At 46.0% G+C, this 22426-nt stretch overlaps 1 protein-coding gene across 1 annotated transcript in view; it reads left to right on the forward strand.

Annotated features, from left to right (window-relative positions):
- Nucleotides 1-22426, forward strand: part of GRID1 (glutamate ionotropic receptor delta type subunit 1) — a 692973-nt gene that overhangs the window by 659127 nt on the left and 11420 nt on the right. The window contains exon 14 of the mRNA XM_036926584.2: nt 17068-17234. Within this exon, the coding sequence (XP_036782479.1) occupies nt 17068-17234 (167 nt within the window). The remainder of the gene's footprint in view (nt 1-17067; nt 17235-22426) is intronic.

Below are 22426 nucleotides of genomic sequence, written 5' to 3' on the forward strand. Positions count from 1 at the left end.
GCTTCTCCCTCCCCCCAGCATAGTCAGAGTTGCCAGTTCCCAAGAACCCTTTATGACTGAAGAAACACTGAAAGGAGTTGGCTGCAAATGGCAAAGCCACCCGGCCTCAGGGTGTAGTTTCATGGCTCAGCTGAACTTTGTCTTGATGAAGTCAGATGCTCAATTAAGGCAACACAGTGTGGTGAAGAGAACGTGGACTTGGAGTTAACAAGTACTGCATCCATCTTGGTCCAGAGGGGAGATCTTGGGCAAGTTAACTAACTCCTGAACAGTTACCTCCTGTGAAAAATAGAATAATAATCCTGGGTCTTTCCAGAGTTATTATAAAGATCAGAGGTGATGTGAAGAGATTGGCACAATGCCTTACAGAATATATTTAGCACAGTAAAGTGTGGTCCTTGGACCAGTAGTATCAGCACCACCAGGAACATGATAGAAGTAAAGTTTGGGGGCTCTGCTTTAGACCTAAAGAACCAGCGTAGCTGTGCGGAGCTTAGTCCTGTGTATTTTAGCAAGCCCTCCAGGTGATTCTCATGCCTTCTTGAGTTTGAGAACACATGCTTCAACAAATGATGGTTATTGTTATGCTTGTGGTTTTATTAGTATTAGTATTTGATTTATTTCTGAATCTTTAAAAGTGACCCTTAGCCAGACAGTCCACTGATGCTGTCCATGAAGGCAGCCTCTGGAGGAGACAGCAGGATGGGGAAGAGTGTAGGGCAGACCTGGAGGGGTGAACAGGACCTAGCCAGCTCAGCTCCCTCTAACCCAAGGCCCCGGGCTTTCCAGACTCTAGTAGTTATCCCTTTAGTTCTTCATTAATCATTTTACACAGGTTTAGGCAGCACCAGCTGTGTGCCAGCATCATGGGAGGGCAGTGAACACATGCATAGCCAGGGGCTTACATCCTTCTGTGTGTGTGTGTGTGTGTGTGTGTGTGTGTGTGTGTGTGTGTGTGTGTGTATGCACGCAGGAATATTTGCACCTCCCTATCCACTGTGTCTTCATGGGATGGTTGGCCACTGTGCTGCCTGAGTTTTTGTATTCATAGGCTGTTTCGCTTGCCTAGGATGACATTTTTTTCATTCTCTATTCTTTTCTCTCTGCAATCTGTTTTGTATATCTAAGCAAACCAATTTACTCTTTATTTTAGATCATTCTTAATCTTTCCCATGGAATAACTCAGATTAGATTGTTGCTTATCGTGGTCTTTGGACAATTTAAAAGTGAGAAATCATTGACAGTCAGTGTGTCCCTTTGCCCTGCTGAGAAGCTTGTTCCTGGCCCCTGATTTTGCTGGTGGTGGGCAATGTCAGACTTCAGGGAAGGGGCTATTGATTCTTCTAAGTTAGGACCTCTCTTTGTCATTTGTACCCAACTCACTCCTTCCTTGGAGATGGGAGAAAGCTTCTCCCACTAAGGCAATATTTGGTTCACTAAATAAGACTGTTTGTCCCCAGAATGCCAGTGGATCTAGCAGGGAAAGCAGCCATAAAGCCTCCATAGGGTTGGGGCTGGAGGCAGATATCATAGGCAAAAGCTTGGCCAGAGTTTGGTAGCCGAAGAGAACAAAAATAGCAGAATAAGAGACCCAGCTGCTCAGGTGACTCTATGTGGCCTTTTGGGTCTGCTGATGTTGAACTTTTGGTGTGGGAGGGGGAAGGCCATTTGCACTGAAAGGAACCTGGGTAGATATTCAAGTTCTGCCAACAGCTGATTCTGTGGTCTTAGGCAGAGTCCTTTTTGATCCTTAATTCTCCTGGAAAATGGATACAGTTTATACTGTGGAAGTTTATCCTGAACATTCTAAGAAGAGAATGGGTGGGAAAACACTAGCTAAGGTGCTTTGCAGGAAGACGTAAAGTGTGGCTTTCCTTTAGCGTTTGGTTCCAATAGCCCCAGTGCCTTGACTCTTTGCTTCTCCACCTTTACCCAGTGCCCTAATCCAAGACCCTAGAGCCATAACAATTTCTCCCTTTCTCAATGTGCTCTCAGGAGATGATCAGAAATCCATTGACACAGAGGTCTATAACATTGGATCTCAACTTCAGCACACATCAGATCACCTGGACAGATGATTAAAAAATGGATTGCTGGGACTGCTCCCGCAGTCACTTAGTCAGTGGGTCTGGTACAGGGCCTGAGAACTTACATTTCTAGTAAGTTCCCCAATGATGCTAATGCTGCTGGTCCCAGGAACACACTTTGACAACCAAGAGTCTGTACTGCAGGCTTTGGGGATGTGAAAGATGGAGAAGACCTTAAATACCATCTGGGCTCACCTTCCTCTTATACAAATCGGTCATGAGTCAGTAAGTGGGCCAAGACTATAACCAGGCTAACAGTCTTGTAATTTACCAGGCTGATGACTGAGGATGATTTCTAGTGTTATTTCCCCCAGGCAATTATATTTTAATGAGGATCCAAACCTCCAGCTACAGGGATGCTGCTGGTGATGATTATCGTGATCATGGAGATGTGCCTTGTTTGAATTTCTTCAATGCATCAGACACTTTCCAAGCTGCCTCTTCCTGTGGTGAGCCTGTGAAGTGGACTTGCTATTCTTGCCCCCAGGTGCAGTCCCCTGGGCTCAGAGGGCTCAGGCGGCTGGCCAGAGATGCAGGGGAAAGCCTGGTCTGCCCATCTCCAGACCTTGCTCTCACTGTCACACTGTGCCATGTTCCCTAGGAAATGGAGTTGGAGATTCTGTAAAGGAAATTAAGAAATCAACAAGAAGATAATATAAGAGTAGGGGCGTAAAGGAATGGTGGCTGGAGACGTTACTTGCTGTTCTCTTGACCCCTTGCTGTGCCCCTCACTACTGTGTTGCTCTAGGGGACAGGAATGCCAGCATGGGTCAGGTAATCGTTTGCAGAAATCTGCAGGCTAGTGCCTGGCCAGCAGGAGCCATTTTCTGCTGCTGTAGCCTTGGGATGTCTCCATCATCTCAGTTCTCTTGCCCAGGTAATGCACAGCCTCACTGGGACCAGCATGACAGACCTGCAGGGTCGCCCTCATGCCTGTGCTAATGTCCACACATGTGCACACACACACATGCTCGCACACATGCACACACACGCACGCATGCACGTGTGCACGCCACCCCACTAACAGATGGCCTGTGGCCCTTAGGTTGTGTTATTCCATCGTCCAGCTCTATCTTGTTCACTCTGATCTAAAGCCAGGAGCCAGATTGACTTTGTACCCTTGGACACTTCAGGAAAACAGCCGGTGCACTAACTGTGGGAGAGCTCAGCTGCCATCTCCCTCTCCCACTGAGACTGCCCTCATTTGCTCACTTCTGCTGGTCCAGGGGCTGATCTGGGTAAAAGGTGATTATCTCATTGCTTAGGTGGCAGGTTTCCTTAGAGCCTCCTGAGGTGGGCTTGTGAACACCTCTGAGGGTCTCACTGATGGTCCGCTCAACATTTTCATGTCATTTTGGGTGATCTCTTTCCACTGTTCTGAGAGACAAGAGTGAGGGAGGCTCCTGTCCTCCAGCTGAAGGTCTTACACACGTGCATACACTCATGTGCATACACTTGCATATAGCACACACTCACACAGAGCATGCTGCTGACTTGGTTAAGGTGGAGGAATGGCTGGCAGGAGGGGAGCGGGTGGGAGAATGATATTCCAATAAGAGCGACAGAATGACCTTCTGAATCAAGCTGGCTATGGCAGGAAGGAGACAGAGCGTGTTTGGAACTCTCACTATGTGCCAGGCACAGTACCTTGTATCCCATAATCTCACACTCACAATAGTCCTCTAGGAAGCAATTATTAGCCCCCAAGACTCGAGGTTTACCAAAGACCTGGGATGTGGCAGTGGCTTGTCTTTGTCCAGAACCCTGCTCTTTTCATTGCACTGTGCACAGAGAAGGAGGCTGAATCACTGAAGGTACCACCTTAAGCAGCTGCAGTCACAGAAGTGCTTGTTGAACTGCAGAACCTCTGGGCAACACTGGAGACTGAAAAAACCAATAAAGGTCACCCATGATGGCATTACTCAAAAATGACTGTTGTGGGTGTTTTGTGCTTGGTTTTGGCTCTTCATGAAGTTTTTACATAATAATTGAAATAGGATACCATAATGTTAATACTCTAGTATAACAGATTCTTTATAATATTGATTAGCATTTGTTTAGCACTTATCATATGCTAGGTGAGGGGCCCTGAGCATGTTACATATATTGAGGGATTTAATCCACCTCAGAACTCTGTGAGGCATGGACCATTTTACATCTAGTGGAACCAAAGCCCAGAGATGTTAAGCAACTTGCCTGTACTCACACAGCCAACAAGTAGTGGAGTTGGGATTTGAACCCATCCAGCTGGAGTCCAGAACCCAGGCTGCCTCTTGTTGACCATGGACAATTCTTTCCCTTAGCAATCAATGGTCTTTTAAAACATAATAGGAATGGCCACACATATTCCATCATCAAATGCTATTATTTACCTGGCTGATCCTCAATTGTTGAGCATTTAGATAGTTTCTAATTCTTGCTCATCAAAACAGGGTTGTCCTGAAAATCTTTGTACAGACATCTTTTCTGAAACAAATAATTCCTAAGGATAAATCCCTAGGGGTGGAAGTGCTGCATATGCACATGTTTAAACATTTGATTCTTCCCACCAAATTACCATTCCAGAAATATCATGCCAGCCCACGCTCCTACCAGCAGACTGTAAAATTGTCCTTTTCTCCACAGATGGGGTGTTTACTGTTGCTTTGTGTGATTTGGCACAGCATGTAATACAGGTATCACTGTAGCCAGGGTTCAGGCTTTGCATGGCAATGTGTTGCCATTTTATGATCACAACCCTAGGAGCTAGGACTTGGGATGCTTAGAGGACCGAGCTCTGTTCAGGCGAAGAGCGGCTATAGGGAGAGGCATCGAGTATGCCACTGGATGGTGAGGCCCATGAGGATGCATCAGATTTTCAAGGATGCCACTCCATCGAGAGATGATGCAGGGCCCTGGGACTTCTACTTCTCAGTGTTTCAGCAGCTCTGTGAAACACTGCTGCTTGCAAAACAGGAGAAATGCTATTCCTATGTGCTCCGTAACCAGCAGCATTCCCCTGGGAAGGGCTCAGAGGGCAAGGACCTGGCAGCGATTTCCTCAGCCTGCCCTGCCTGAGGCCACTCAGGGCAGAGGGGAGAGCCCAGGCTTCCCCAGAGCCAAATGGCTCTCATGTGGACCTGGCTCTGCCACTCACTATCTTGGTTTGTTTGAGACAAGTCACTTTATTTTTCTGAGCCACAGTTTCTTCATCTGTATTATGGGATTAACATTCTGCCCTTTGAAATTATGCCACGGATGGAAAAAGAATCAGGTTTGTGAAGGTGCCAGCACCCAGCAGGTACTCCATACTGCCCCGTACCTGGCATGGCAGACACCCGATTTCCTTCAGCACCTCCTTTCCAGTGACATTTGTGTTTGATGCCTGCAGCACTAGCATGCTTGTCTAGGGGAGCAATGTGGTTGCTTACCTCTTTCCAAAAACAGCTGGGATGGAGTAGCAGAGCATAAGGAAGTTCTTGCCTCAGAAGCTGTTGTCTCTGAAAGTTTGTGTTCCAAGTGAGTTCTGGGAAGGGCAGCATCAGTGGGACAATGAAAGGCAATGCAATCTCATTTTGTTACCAGTGTGGAGCAACAGAGAGTGAGGCATCCAGTATCCCAGATCACTCGTGGCTTTGTTGATGATGCCCAGCATTCCAGCAACGAGGGCTAATTGTGTCCCACCAAATGTTAGTGAGGGTGCGCTCAGCACCGGGGCCTGGCAACCTCATGGTCTCAATAGCCTCTCTTTATTTGTTGTGCTCCAGCATGTTGGTGGAGTGGGCACAGAACCAACTTCAGAACTTGGATCTTGTTTGCTAAGATGTTTACTGGGAGACAAGTCAGGGTTGCCTGTCTACCTGCCACTGTCCTGGCATCCTGGGGATGGATGCTCAGATAGCCTTGACTTTCTCTAATGTCAAAGCTGTTCTTTCCTCTTTTTGCTAAAGTCCTCATGTCTATTCCTTTTATGTCTGAACTAAGTTCCCTTCTTTTTTCGGTTCCTTCCTCCCCACTTTCTTTCCTACCTTCCTTCCTTTCTTCCTTTTAGGGAAAGGAGAGAGTGAAATGAAGCAAAATGTTTAGATGCAGGCCAGGGATGTAAGGGATCCTTTCGTATGTGTTTGGGTAGTGCCAGGGTGCCGGCATCCTCGGGAACAAGAGAGCCCTGCCAGACTCCTGTGCTCTATTGATGGGTATAGGCACCTCCAGGTGTCAAGGACACACAGGGGGACTGAGATTGGGTTTGGTGCCTGAGTGTAGTGTGTGATAGCATAGATAGTGTAACAAGGCTAAAGAAAACATTTAAATCGACTTGTCCTAAGAATCATTACCAACCCCACACCTTATGTGGCAATCCTGTGCATCTTTTGGTATATTACATGTCACATGTTTACAGAATGGCAATAATGCTATATCTATCCTATTGTTTTCACTTGCATTTCATATCTATATCAACCTATCAATACAGATATTTATCTGTGTTTCTGCAGTCTTTATAATTATTCTCTATTGCAAAAAACCCCATCATATTTGTGAACTATTATTTATTACATGATTTCCCTAATACTGAATATTTAAACTGTTCCCATGCTTATTGTATAATCAACATTCAATTTTAAATATCTGTCATATTTTTAGGATACATACAGATATATTTGAGTTACTTTTTACGTTAAATTCTCACTTTGCTGTGGTAAAGGATATGAACAGCTTTAAATGTTCCTGTTATGTATTGCTACACTACTTTCTGGAAGGTTGTGTCATTCTGTGATGCCAGTTGCTATGAAAGATCATGACCATTTCATCACAACCTCACTAACATTGGATGTTATCAATTTAAAAAAGCAACACAAGGCTGACTGAGAGGGAGAAGCCAAGATGGCAGCATGAGTAGGGCAGCAGAAATCTCCTCCCAAAACAATATATATCTTTGAAAATACAACAAATACAGCTATTCCTAAAAGAGAGAACAGAGCATACAGTACAACAGCCAGGCTACATCTACACCTGTGAGAACTCAGCATCTCATGAAGGGGGTAAGATACGAGCTGCAATCTGACAGGACCCGAGCGCTCCCCCCACCCCAGCTCACTGGCAGGAGGAAAGGAGTCAGAGCTGGGAGGGAGTGGAAATACAGGACTGCTGAATACCCAGCCCTAGTAATCCATGCCAGGAGCACAGACACACATTGCATGGTGTGCTGGATATTAGGGAAACAGAAAAGTAAAATCAGTCAGCGGGTTCCCACAGCCAGCTTCCCTGGGCCAAAAAAAAAAAAAAAGCGAGTGCTTTTTGAAAGTCTTAAAGGGACAGGGGATTCAAAGCTGTATGGAATAGTCATGGAACACTCAGTGCAGCAGGCTGGGAATCCTGAGGAACTTCAGGCGCCCTAGCCCCCTGGGTGGCAACACAGCCCAGAAGCCCCTCATGGTGATAACCAGCCTACCATTCGTTCCCCCAAGACGGCGCAGCCCCACCAGAGTGGCTGAGCAGCTGGAGAGTGGCCCCACCTTCAGCAACTGCCCAGAGTCTCCTCCTGGCAGGCAGCTGCCCAGGCCAGAGCCAGAGGCCACCGCCAGTGTGCAGCTGCCCAGTGCAGGGAGAGGAGACCAGGGCAAGGTGCGGGGGTGGGGCGCTGTTCTTGCAGGAGAACACACCCGGCATGCCTGCCTCTCCCCACAGGGCTCTGGGCTGCCCTGAGAGATGCCCCACCCACGCGGCCCAGGGGATTAATTCAGACACTGCTTCCGGTGTACAGGTAACTGACACAGGCAGAGGAGAAGGGCAAGGTGACCAGCAAGCAGGAAGGGACATTGTTCTCCCAGCTGATACATGCGCCACCTGCCTGCGACTACCTCTTTCGCCATGAAAAGGTAGAAGAAATTTGGTCCAGTCCAGAATTACAAAAACAACCCCTGAGAGAGGGTCTGGGGAGATATAAATAACCAATCTTCCTGAAAAAGAATTCAAAATAAAGGTCACAACCATGCTGATGTACCTGCAGAGAAATATAGAAGAGCTAAGTGATGAAGTCAAGAGGGAGATTACAGAAATGAAACAATCTTTGGAAGGTCTTAATAGGAGACTGGATGAGGTGCAAGAGGCCATTAATGGAATAGAAATCAGAGAACAGGAATACAGAGAAGCTGAGGCAGAGATAAAAGCATCTCCAGGAATGAAAGAATATTAAGAGAACTGTGTGACCAATCCAAATGGAACAATATTTGCATTATAGGGGTACCAGAAGAAGAAGAAGAGACAGAAAAAGGGATAGAAAGTGTCTTTGAAGAAATAATTGCTGAAGATTTCCCCAAACTGGGGGTGGAAATAGTCTCTCAGACCATGGAAGCCCACAGATCTCCCAACACAAGGGACCCAAGGAGGTCTACACCAAGAGATATAATAATTAAAATGGCAAAGACCAAAGACAAGGACAGACTATTAAAAGCAGCCAGAGAGAGAAAAAAGATCACCTACAAAGGAAATTCCATCACACTATCATCAGACTTCTCAACAGAAACCTTAGAGGTCAGAAGAGAGTGGCATGATATATTTAATGCAATGAAACAGAAGGGCCTTGAACCAAGAATACTGTATCCAGCATGATTATCATTAAATATGATGGAGGGATTAAACAATTCCTAGACAAGCAAAAGTTGAGAGAATTTGCCTCCCACAAGCCACCTCTACAGCATATTTTAAAGGGACTGCTCTAGATGGAAGCACTCCTAAAGCAAAATAGATGTCACCAGAGAAAATAAAATCACAGCAAAGGAAGCAGACCAACCAAGTACTAACTAAAGGCAAAAAATAAAGTCAACTATACACAAAAGCAGTTAAAGGAAACACAAAAGAGTACAGAAAAAAAACACCTAATGTATAAAGAATGGAGGAGGAGGAATAAGAAGTGAGAGAAATAAAGAATCATCACACTGTGTTTCTAATAGCTTAATAAGCAAGTTAAGTTAGACAGTTAGATGGTAAAGAAGCTACCCTTGAACCTTTGGTAACCATGAATCTAAAGCCTGCAATGGCAATAAGTACATATCTTTCAATAGTCACCCTAAATGTAAATGGACTGAATGCACCAATCAAAAGACACAGAGTAATAGAATGGATAAAAAAGCAAGACCCATCTATATGCTGCTTAGAAGAGACTCACCTCAAACCCAAAGACTTACACAGACTAAAAGTGAAGGGATAGAAAAAGATGTCTCATGCAAACAATAGGGAGAAAAAAAGCAGGTGTTGCAGTAATTGCATCAGACAAAATAGACTTTGAGACAAAGAAAGTAACAAGAGATAAAGAAGGACATTACATAATGATAAAGGGGTCAGTCCAACAAGAGTATATAACCATTATAAATACATATGCACCCAATACTTGAGCACCAACATATGTGAAACAAATACTAACAGAATTAAAGGAGGAAATAAAATGCAATGTATTCATTCGAGGAGACATCAACACACCACTCACTCCAAAGGACAGATCCACCAGACAGAAAATAAGTAAGGACACAGAGGCACTGAACAACAACACACTAGAACAAATGGACCTAACAGACTTCTACAGAACTCTACACCCAAAAGCAGCAGGATACACATTCTTCTCAAGTGCACATGGAACATTTTCCAGAATAGCCTACATACTAGGCCACAAAAAGAGCCTCAGTGAACTCAAAAAGATTGAAATTCTACCAACCAACTTGTCAGACCACAAAGGTGTAAAACTAGAAATAAACTGTACAAAGAAAGCAAAGAGGCTCACAAACACATGGAGGCTTACCAACATGCTCCTAAATAATCAATGAATCAATGACCAAATTAAAACAGCCATCAAGCAATATATGGAGACAAATGACAACAACAGCACAAAGCCCCAACTTCTGTGGGACACAGCGAAGGCATTTCTAAGAGGAAAGTATATAGCAATCCAGGCCTATTTAAAGAAGGAAGAACAATCCCAAATGAATAGTCTAAAGTCACAATTATTGAAACTGGAAAAAGAAGAACAAATGAGGCTGAAAGTCAGCAGAAGGAGGGACATAATAAAGACCAGAGAAGAAATAAATAAAATTGTGAAGAATAAAACAATATAAAAAATCAATGAAACCAAAAGCTGGTTCTTCAAGAAAATAAAGAAAATAGATAAGCCCCTAGCCAGACTTATTAAGAAAAAAAGAGAATCTTCACACATTAACAGAATCAGAAATGGGAAAGGAAAAATCATGACGGACCCCACAGAAATACAAAGAATTATTAGAGAATACTATGAGAATCTGTATGCTAACAAGCTGGAAAACCTAGAAGAAATGGACAACTTCCTAGAAAAATACAACCTTCCAAGACTGACTAAGGAAGAAACAGAAAATCTAAACAGACCAATTACCAGCAACAAAATCGAATTGGTAGTCAGAAAACTACCCAAGAACAAAACCTCTGGGCAAGATGGATTCACCGCCGAATTTTATCAGACATATAGAAAAATCTCCTTAAAGTTTCCCAAAAAGTAGAAGAGGAAGTAATACTTTCAAACTCATTCTATAAAGCTGGCATCACTCTAATACCAAAACCATGCAAAGACACCACCAAAAAAGAAAATTACAGACAAATATCCCTGATGAACATAGATGCAAAAATACTCAACAAAATATTAGCAAACCGAATTCAAAAATACATCAAGAGGATCATACACCATGATCAAGTGGGATTCATTTCAGGGATGCAAGGATGATACAACAATCAAAAATCCATCAACATCATCCACCACATCAACAAAAAGAAGGACAAAAACCACACGATCATCTCCACAGATGCTGAAAAAAACATTCGACAAAATTCAACATCCATTCATGATAAAAACTCTCCACAAAATGGGCATAGAGGGCAATTACCTCAACCTAATAAAAGCCATATATGACAAGCCCACAGCCAACATCATACTTAATAGCAAGAAGCTGAAAGCTTTTCCTCTAAGATCAGGAACAAGACAGGGATGCCCGCTCTCCCTAGTATTGGAGGTCCTAGCCATGGCAATCAGACAAAACAAAGAAATATAAGGAATCCAGATTGGTAAAGAAGAAGTCAAACTGTCACTATTTTTTAGCAGATGACATGATATTGTGCATAAAAAACCCTAAAGACTCCACTCCAAAACTACTAGAACTGATATCTGAATTCAGCAAAGTTGCAGGATACAAAATTAATACACAGATATCTGTTGCATTCCTTTACACTAACAATGAACTAGCAGAAAGAGAAATCAGGAAAACAATTCCATTCACAATTGCATCAAAAAGAATAAAACACCTAGGAATAAACCTAACCAAGGAAGTGAAAGACCTATACCCTGAAAACTACAAGACGTTCTTAAGAGAAATTAAAGAGGACACTAACAAATGGAAATTCATCCCATGCTCTTGGCTAGGAAGAATTAATATTGTCAAAATGGCCATCCTGCCTAAAGCAATCTACAGATTCAATGCAATACCTATCAAAATACCAACAGCATTCTTCAACGAACTGAAAAAAAATAGTTCAAAAATTCATATGGAACCACCAAAGACCCTGAATAGCCAAAGCAATCCTGAGAAGGAAGAATAAAGCAGGGAGGATCTCGCTACCCAACTTCAAGCTATACTGCAAAGCCACAGTAATTAAGACAATTTGGTACTGGCACAAGAACAGACCCACAGACCAGTGGAACAGAATAGAAAGTCCAGATATTAACCCAAACACGTATGGTCAATTAGTATACGAAAAAGAAGCCATGGACATACAATTGGGAAATGACAGCCTCTTGAACAGCTGGTGTTGGCAAAACTGGACAGCTACATATAAGAGAATAAAACTGGATCATTGTCTAACCCTATACACAAAAGTAAATTTGAAATGGATCAAAGACCTGAATGTAAGTCATGAAACCATAAAACTCTTAGAAAAAACATAGGCAAAAATCTCTTGGACATAAACATGAGCAACTTCTTCATGAATGTATACCCCTGGGCAAGGGAAACAAAAGCAAAAATGAACAAGTGGGACTATATCAAGCTGAAAAGCTTTTGTACAGCAAAGGACACCACCAGTAGAACAAAAAGGCATCCTACAGTATGGGAGAATATATTTATAAATGACAGATCCGATAAAGGGTTGACATCCAAAATATATAAAGAGCTCACCCACCTCAACAAACAAAAAGCAAATAATCTAATTAAAAAATGGTCAGAGGGGCTGAACAGACAGTTCTCCAAAGAAGACATTCAGATGGCCAACAGACACATGAAAAGATGCTCCACATCACTAATCATCAGAGAAATGCAAATAAAAACCACAATGAGATATCACCTCACACCGGTAAGGATCACCACCATCCAAAAGACAAACAACAACAAATGTTGGCGAGGTTGTGGAGAAAGGGGAACCCTCCTACACTGCTGGTGGGAATGTAAATTAGTTCAACCATTGTAGAAAGCAGTATGTAGATACCTCAAAAAAACTCAAAATAGAAATACCATTTACCCAGGAATTTCACTCCTGGGTATTTGCCCTAGGAATGTGGTGGCCCAGTTTGAGAGGGACATGTGCACCCCTGTGTTTGTCACAGCACTGTTTGTAATGGCCAGGAAGTCAAAGTGACCTGGGTGTCCATCGGTGGATGGATGGATGGGGAGGATGTGGTGCATATACACAGTGGAATGTTGTTCGGCTATAAGAAGAGGACAAGTCCTACCGTTTGCAGCAGCATGGGTGGAGCTGGAGGGTGTTATGCTCAGTGAGGTGGACCAGGTGGGGAGGGACGGGTGTCGAATGGCTTCGCTTGTCTGTGGAGTATAAGAACGAGGAAAGAGCTGAGGGAGCAGAGCAGTGGCAGACTCGCAGAGCCCAGGAGTGGACTAGCAGTTACCAGGGGGAGGGGAGGGATAAGGGGGGGTAAAAAGAAAGGAGGCATTATGATTGGCATGTATGGTGTGTGGGGGGACGCGGGGAGGACTGTGCAGTGCAGAGAGGATGGGTGGTGATTGTGTGCCATCTTGCTGTGCTGATGGACACTGACTGTGGTGGTATGTGTGTGGGGGACTTGGTGATGGGGGGTCTAGTAGACAGAATGTTCTTCATGTGGTTGTGGATTAGTGATACCAAAAAAAAGCAACACCATATAACTAGGAAATTAGAACTTTTAAACCTCCACTTTCTTAGAGGATCTGCAAATGCTCTCCATAGCTCCTGCAGGAATCCTGGGCAGAAGTCCCAGGACCCCAGAGTTAACCCTGAGGGGTAGGCTTGTATGCTCACCTAGGCTCTGCATAGAGCCGAAGGCTTGGAGCAGGCTTGTCTGAATCAGCCAGCCCTGTGTCCAACAGGGAGACAAACTTTCCAACAGCCACAGTCCAAGGTGTTAATGCATCCTAAGTCAGTGTTTAGAAATTCAGAATACATTTAACATTATAAATGGTCAGCTGGATAAAGGTAATTTAACCCATTAAAGAAGTGAAATACAGTATTGTTCTTGTTTTGTCCTAATGCAGAACACAAATCTATGGTATCACTTTAATCTTTGAGGCATCATGAAATAAATGTCAAGAATCTATTTATAAACTGCTCACTGCCTATCATGCCTGCTCTCATTAACATCCCCCTTCACTCCTCACAGCCACCTGGGAAGACACTAGGAATAAAGAGTTGGTATCAACACGACATGGCAAAGTAGCCAACTCTAAAGATCCGTTGTCCCTCTGGCTCAGGAACCCCCGGGCCCCACGGGAAGGTGTGTGGGCTCACCTTCTCCCTCTGTGAGCACACAGTGGAGAAGAAACCAGATTCCCGCCAATACTCTGTCTTCCTAAGAGACCAGAAAAAAATCCTCAGCAGAAAGGAGCAGTTAATATAAATAGGAAGTGACTCATATCTTAAAGTATGCGAGGTCTCTGACTGGGAGTTGATGGGACAGAGAGTGAAGGAAAACGGGTAGAAATGGCATTCAGTGGACCTGGAGGATGGATCAGAGACCAAGCCACAAGGGAGGCAGTTGAACCTTAGAGCAGAACGGGAGAAATGCTCAGAATCAGAAAAGGAAGAGGATGAGCTCGTGGTAGGTGGGGAGAGAAGAGAGGAGATTTTCAGCCTTCTTGAAGGTGGAAGTTTGGTGTGTTTGTTGTCCCCCATGTATGCGGAGCCTGACTGTGTGGATAACCAGCACAGAATAAGGAGGCAGATTCATAATTATTAGGGGCCACGTGGAAAACAGGTTCTGATCCTTCAGAGAGGAGCCGCATCTTAGAAAAAAAAATTTTTTTGGTGGGGCTTGTGAAACTCTGTTTGCATGGGGGCAAGAAGAGGGTGTCTGTAAAGGGATGTGGCCTTGATAGGTGGGCATCTGGGTTCTTGTGGCTGGTATTTGCAATGTTCCTGATGGCACGGTCAGACCTAAGAAGCTGTCTGTCTCATACCACATCTGTGACAAGCCAAAAAGACTAGGAAGATGTCCACAAGGTCCAGAAAGTTTTCCTGGAAACAGGTGGACTTGGGATGCCCAGAGAAGGTTGGTTGCTGCATTTTTTTCAGCTTGGGGCTACGATGCAGGCACACACATGTCCGGGATGCTGAGGAGGTGAGGAAGGGGTGTTAGGGATGGAGAGAATTTCCTAAAGACAGAGTCCACTGCAGCTAGGGCTTCGGATTTGGACCAAAGACAAGGTGCATAGTCTCAGTGGGAGCTGTGATGTGAGTAGGCACTGGCCTCTGCAGATCCTCCTCCCTGCTCTGGTCTTGCAGATTAGGGATCAGCCACATGCTGCTTGAAGCAGACATAAACAAATATAAAAGCAAATTTTGTCCCTGTTTACAAATGGATAGATTGAGTGTCTGGGATCATTCAGCAGCTCAAGCAGCTTCTATTTTCCCAGACTCTTCCTGACTGCTCTCCTGGTCAGCAGGGCTCTGTGGCTGAGGCGGTACCAGCAGCTCTTCTATGTTTGTCCTTCTCCACTTAGGCTGGAAGGACTACAAAGGTGGCTTTTGTCTTACAGCTGCGCTCACAGGTCACTTAGCCCAAACTGGACCCACAAACGCATGCAGCTTGAAGGCATCCAAGTGGCCCATTCAAATGGCCACACCAGGCTTTTGTTAGTCAGTTTCCACTCAATCAGAGCCAGCTTCCTTCTTTTTCCTTCTTGGAACATCACTTGAAAGGTAGAAAAGAACCTGATCTTAATTCTTCTTTCAACGTGACATGCCCTTTTGAAATCATACAAATAACAATGTCTGATTGTCATGTTGAACTGTGAGCATGGATATAAAATGCTTCGAAGTCAGACCGAAGCCAAATATTAGGTCATAAGTCAACGTTTTGCTGAGAAACTCAGTTAGTAAGAGGTTGAAAATTTATACTTTACATGAGAAAATTTGTTTGCCAGTAGGAAAAAAATTCAAAGACTGTTATCTTCCCAGGTGGAGGGAGAGAGATGAGTGTAATTTTGCAGCCTGGTCAAAGTCCTTCAGGGACTTCGGAAATTGGTTAGGCCAAGGAAGGAGGCTTTGATGTAATATTTGGATTGCTTCCTGAGGTACAAGTCAATGGGTGGCACAGGGGTGTGTCATTTCTTACAAGGTTGTTGGGCAAAATTGTGTGAATAGCTGGAGCAGCCTATACCAGCCGGGGTCTGCCCCACTCTGTCCACAAATGCTTCTGATGGAAAGCTGATGAGAAAATGAGTCATTTTGGCCCATGTGCACTTTAGACCTGGAAGGCTGTAAAATCTTGACTACCTTCATCTAAGCAGCTATGGTACTCTTTGGAAAGTCTCAGTGGACATGAAGACTCAAGTGAATAAAGGCAGGAGACTGGAGCAATACCCTTGACAATTATTTCATGAAGCTTGTTACTTGCCAGCTTGCCCTACTGTGTGTGATGGTCCAGCCCTGCTACCAAGCCCAGCCCTAGGTCTTCCAGCACGTCTTGTGAGTTGTGGTAGGAGGGAAGGAAAAGGAAAAGAGGCATCTGTATGTTCACTATAGAATTAAAATCAGGCACTTTGCTGCATTAAGAACATTGTGCTCTATTTTAAGCCAGCCAAGTGACAATGTCTAGTTTGCATCTCCTTCCAAAAAGCAAAGCAGCTCTCATTCCTTCTGAGTGTCCAGACTTCATGCCATGTCAGCATCATGGCTCAGGATGGGATTGAATGCTGGCTGCCAATGAGTGTGATGGAGTGGAGACTTCAGCTGTGGCTGCAGGCAAATTCCTGATGGAATAATCTGCAGCCATTGCACTGATACAGAAATCCATGTGTATGTGCATATCTGCATATGCCTAGGTGTGCATATGGGCATATAAAAGTGTATGTGTGTATGCGTATGTCGTTGTGCAGGTGTATGTGTGTGGGCACAGTCTCATTTGGGCACTGAAAGGCAATTGGCAGAAGCCCAGCCTGACACCCAAACAACCAGGCCTCTCTCCTTCATGGGCCCTTCCCCAAGCATGGCAAGTTCGTGACTCAGATACTGTCCTGGTCACTCAGGGCACTGGCCTTAGGGCTGCATCCCACATTCACTCTCAGCAGGGCCCAGTGAGGTTCTAAGGAGAAATATTAAGTGGATATTTTTATGCTCCCACTAAATCCCTAACCAGAAAAGCTCAGCTCCCTGGGGTCAGATTCTCTGTACTCTCCAAGGTGAGCATGCTAACCTGAGAAATAGGTCCACGCCCCTGGGAGACTCATCATAAAGCCCATCTGTAGCTGCTCTGGGAGGTGTGCTGGATCTGTGCCTCCTGGTGGAGGGATAGCCTCACATCCTTTTATGCCTCACCACAGTGAGTGGCATCAACCAGTGGTGGAACTTGTCAGCCAAAAATGGGAGCCGAGTTGGGCATGCTGGCTGGTGGGCAGGAGACCATTTAGGAGGCGTCCTTCAAATCCCACCACTGAGATGCCTCACTGCTCAAAACTCACACAGCAGGCCAGGCCTGCCTGACTGCATGTGGATTTCAATCTTTCAGGCAAAGAAGGGGAACTACGCCTTTCTGTGGGACGTGGCCGTGGTGGAGTACGCAGCCTTGACGGACGATGACTGCTCTGTGACTGTCATTGGCAACAGCGTCAGCAGCAAGGGCTATGGGATTGCCCTGCAGCACGGCAGCCCCTACAGGGACCTGTTCTCACAGAGGTAAGGCAGGGTCAGCAAGGCAGGACTTGGAAGATAACCTTCTCTTAGAAGATGAGCGCCAGCGCAGACTCGCTTATTTGTCACACTCCCCTCAGCACCAACTATGTTCTGGTGCAGGTGCCTCCTCCCACCCCGCCTGGTGCTGCACCAGGTCCTGGTGTAAAGAGCTGGGAAAATATGGTCCCTTCCCACGAAGGTGCATAGTCTCAGTGGGAGCTGTGATGTGAGTAGGCAAGGCCAGCAGTGAGAGTGACAGAGAGAGTATTTAGGGGGTGGAGGAGGGCATCTGACCAGACCTGGGCGACCAGGGAGGAATTCCTGGAAGAAGTGGCTCCTCAGGTGGGAAGGATGAGTAGTAGTTAGCTAGATAGGCCCAGTAACTTAAAATTAAATGAATGATGAGTGGATTTGGCAAGGGCCCAGTAATTACTTCTTAAGATAAAGGCAAAATGGGAAGAGTCAATGTGGAGATTTGAAACACAGTTGGGTCAGAGAAGCAGAGTGACTCCACAGTTATCTGCACATGGGCCGAGGGGGCAGGTGCTCTGCTGGGTGGGGAAGGGACTGTGGAGAGTGGACAGCGGCCCATTACCTGCCTCCTCCCCTTCCTTCCCAGATCAGCTGCCTGGTAATTAATACAAGCAAATGTAGGTGTGTTGGGTCCAAGTGCAGAGACTAAGCGGAGGCACATGGATCCTGTCCAGCAGAAATGAATACAGGGGGCCTAGTTTGCATTGGCCTGTGTAGCTTCCCACGTGATTTGCTGGTGTGAGTCCATCCCTTGAGCCTGATCTTCTCTGGATCCTGGCCATGATCAGGTTTCCAGGTACTTAGTCTGGAGACCTGGCTGACCTCTTTGAAAAAAAAATATGTCATCATCCTACCCATGTTTTCTGCCCAGAAGCTTACCTTAGTCCTTGACCAGGTGACTTGGCCTCCCAGACAGGTTGGAAGTGAAGTGCACAGGTCAGCTCAGTGGCTTTCCCCAGCAGCCAGCCTGCCAGCACAGGCTCCTATCCCCAAGGATGCCTAAGTGCTGGGCCCTCCACAGACACACATGTGTGGGGTGACACCCTGGTGGGTGAAGGGGGGCAGAACTACAGAGCCCAGAAAGGAAATCCCAAGGACAGGCTCTACCTTGGTCTGCCAAAATCCAAAATGTGGCAGAAGTGTTCTAGTATAAAGTCTCTTATAGTGCCCAGGCTTAGCGGCAGCCCCAGCTGCCTGATCTGCGCATGTGCTCGGCACTTAGACAGTCGTCCGTTTGCAGGGGCTAGAGTTGTTAGAGAACATCCATTTAACACGAAGCCCAGAGAGGGTGACCTGCTCCGAGGCTCACTCGGCCAGCTGTTGGCAGAGTTGGGAGGAGGCTGCAGGTCCCCTGTGCCCCAGTGCTGTGGGACCTCCAAGCCCTACCCTCATCCTTCCGAGTCCTGAGCCCAAACCCCATCTGGGAAAGGCCAGGAGGCCCTGAAACCAATCCATTCATCCAGGGGCTCGTTTGCAAAACTGGGGGAAAGGGTAGAACTAATTAAGTTAAATGAGGCTTTTAGATTTTCTCTAGAATTTAATCAAGTATATATTCCATGCCTCCCTGTGCTCTCTAGAGCAGAGAAGGATGACAAGGGAAAAGGAGGAGCAGTGATTTATCAGTGGATCAGATTAAAGGCGTGAGGAAGGATAGCTTCCATCCAGGATGTGTGATACATCGCTGTTCCTGAGGTGTACCCCAAGTTGGTTTTCTGAGGCTTGGGACATTCATTCCATAGACCATCAACCTGTGAGCATCTTTCTCAAGCAGATGGGAAGAGAGCTCTTGGGGACAATGAACAGCACCACTGAGACAGCTCACGTGGCCCAAGACAGCGCTCACAGAAGCCCAGGTCCCTGGTGAGGGAAGCTTAGGGTCTCTGTGCTCTCACACTGCTCAGAGATTTCTGGAAGGTCTGCTAAAACTGAATGTTGACACATTGGAGGGAGAAGAGAGCTTGGTTCTCATCTGGGTCATCCAATGGAGTCAGAGTAGCTGAGGCTCAAACTAGGTCAGAGGGGGAACCTGAGAATACTCAGTCTAGAGGAGGAGATGTGTGGGGAGAGGGTAGCTGCTCACCTCCAATATTATAAGGCTGGTTGGGTGCAGAAGGAATCTGATGCCCTTTGTGTGCCTCCAGAGGACAGCGGACCAGGACCCATGTGGGGGTGTGGGGTCGCAGAGGAGCAGGCTTTTCCTGGGACTGGCCTGTGCATTACCTATCAGCTTGCTGGCCATAAGGCTCTATTCAAAATGTCTCCCCATAGAGACTTTGTGGTCTCTACCCATAAACAAGGTGGCTGTTCCAGTTTCCTTGTTATTCTGACAAAAAGTGATCTATTACTCTCTGCTTTCATGAGAAGGTTATTGCTCTATGGCTAAATAAATGTCCCCAATGGGTGCTGCTGGCCTCCCGAACTATCATCATCTGTCTGGATGTTGCAGCCCCTCTGGGTAGGAAGCATTCTCGCTCTGCCACCTGGGCGGATGGGTGTGTAATTAGAGGGAACACAGGTTGACCTCAGGTTGCCAGCTTACTGCTGTGAGAGGCTCAGCTGTGTGGTGCATACAGAGCTGTGGGCTGCCCCTCGCTGAGGCATGCCTCGGAGGAGCAGGGTGCCCTTCCAGGGAGCAGTGCTTCACATTGTTTACAGAAGGGTCCTGGGTAAATAGCAGATCCCAGGCTTACCTGGAAGTGCTATAACCTTCTTTCCTGTGTGTGTGTGTGTGTGTGTGTGTTGGTGAGGGGTTGAGTGCTGTAGCCTGTGTATGGATCATGGCATGAAGAGTGGGCATTCAATAAATGTTTAGCAACTTAATAGCCATTTATAGAGCACCTACTGTGTAGCAGGCTCCACAGCTATTGACTAAAGGAAAGCACCTACAATTATATCTGTCTGGAAAATAGGACAACTGGCTTCAGGAAGTGGCTATTATCGCTCAGGTTTACTCATAGCAGGAGTATAGATTATTATGGAGTGCATTAGTTTAGCCTCATTCCAGGAGTCGTTTGTGCCTGTGGCTTGTTTTATCTTTCCTCTGTTGCTTACATATTTAAATTTTCTTTTTGATTTGTTTGTTTTTATTTTATTCCATGTTTTCCTATAAATTGCGTTACATTCTTCCTGGAATAATATTGGGCATAAAAAATGCATACAATTATGAGAAGCAGGAAGAAGAGAAGCATCAGCAAAATTAAGCAGACTGCCTGATACTGCAGTCAAATGAGCAGAGGGGGAATCCAGCCCTACCACGGTGTCCTGGCCAGTCTCATTGTCCCCTAGGCCAAAACCTAACTCGCAGCGAGCAGGCTGACTCTGCTTAACAGTCTGGTGTTCTGGAAAGAGCATGGACCCGAGTCAGCGTGACCCAGCTCTGTAGAGCAGCTTTGCCACTTCCTAATTGTGACCATGGGCAGGTCATTTAGTCTCTGAGCCTCAGGTCTGCAATACATAAAACGGACATAATAAGATCTCCTTCAGAGGTTGTTATGAGGATTAAAGCAATGTAAAATGATTGGTTCCTACTATGTTCTCAAATAAAAGGCAGCTCCTGTCAATAGTGGACTGATAGGGCTGCTAGTCCGTGTGGCCACCAGACTGTGTAACTATTAACCTGCTTGTATAGAGCTCTTATTACTTGTCAGATCTTGAGTTGAATGATCTGCATGTGTTCCCTCTTTTCATTTTGTCACTGTACGTCTGTGAGGTGGGTGCATTTATTATGATCTCAGATTTTCATGATGAGAGATGAGAGGGCTGAAGTTGAAAGGTTTCATAACATAGCTAATGTGGTGACAGAGTCTGGGTTTGGACCGATGTCCACCAGAGTAGAATCTGTGCCAATAAATACATAGCTCTGCTGTCTCTCCATGGTGAGCCAGTAATCCAGCCATGAGTCTTCTCGCAGGTCCTGAGATCCTGCATCTCCAGGCCTGCGGTTCCTGTAGCTGGCAGGAGGCCCAGTCTACTCAGAGCTGCCAGCATGGCTAGTCTGCATGTGCCAGTGGACATACAGACATGCAGCTTCCCGAACACGTCTCTAGCCACGTGGAGGTAGTGGGATGCTGTGGCCACTCCACTATCATGGGGTGTGCTGCGTGAGGGACGATGGCACACAGCGGCACACCAAGCCCAGCCCTGAGCCACTTGGATGCACATGTGAGTCATGCCTTTACTTGCCCACGAAATGGACATTATATCATGATCTCACCACAACCATTTTAGTTTAGATTAGTTTTCCTGATTCAGTTAGTAGACTTACACATTTATTGATGCAACAAACATCCATCAATGGCCCAAGCTGTGCCGGCCCCTGTACTTGCTCAGGGGAAACCACAGAGAGTAGCACATAGCCATTGTACTGAAGGATCTACTCACTCATGGATAGCAAGGCTAGCAAAGATCATGGGAAGGTGAGGTTTGCAGGAGCAAGTCACTTGTCCCAGGACATGCAGCTGAGATCTGGTGCCTGCCAAGCCTGCTCTTGCACTGAGCCAGGCTGTTTCTAGCCAGTGGGAGGCCATGCTGTGCTGAGCCCATGATGCTGATAGTTCAGGGAGTCTCTGGGCTGTCACACTCCCTTTCCACGAGTCACAGCCCAGGCATAGTCACTGAGCTCAGCCTCAGCCCGTGGTTACAGCTGATCTGTAATACAGGTCCAGGGCAGAGGCTGCTCGGCTGGCTACTTGGCAGCAAGCTTCTCCTGGCTCTAAGGAGCCAACCGTTCTTGAACTGTGCAATGCAGAGAGCACAGAGCCATCACTGTGGGTGTTGTGGGTGGGATATATCACCATGGCTGAACTAGCCCCTCTCCCCAAATGGAGAAGCTTAGGTGTGAGGAGTCTAGGGGCTACCAGCTACCACCAGCTCACTGCTCAGGCCCATTGGTTCCAGAGGGAGTCCCTAGAACACCACAACAAAGGAAACCTGCCATCCAGACACCCATGTGGGGATTCCAGGAGCAGTGGGGGTTTGCAAGCAGGAGAAAATCCAGAGTCCCTCTCATGCTCTCTCAGAGCACATGCCCTTGGCTGCCTGCTTCCCTGTCTTCCTCTCACCCTGTCCTCCTCACCCAACACTCTGCAGCTTGGTTGGCCACATTTTAGCTTTTCGGGAATGCTGAGCCCTTAACGCAGACAGGACTTTCAAACATGATCCCA

Source organism: Manis pentadactyla, chromosome 8, assembly GCF_030020395.1.
Source record: "Manis pentadactyla isolate mManPen7 chromosome 8, mManPen7.hap1, whole genome shotgun sequence".
In the NCBI taxonomy this organism is placed as follows: Eukaryota; Metazoa; Chordata; class Mammalia; order Pholidota; family Manidae; genus Manis; species Manis pentadactyla.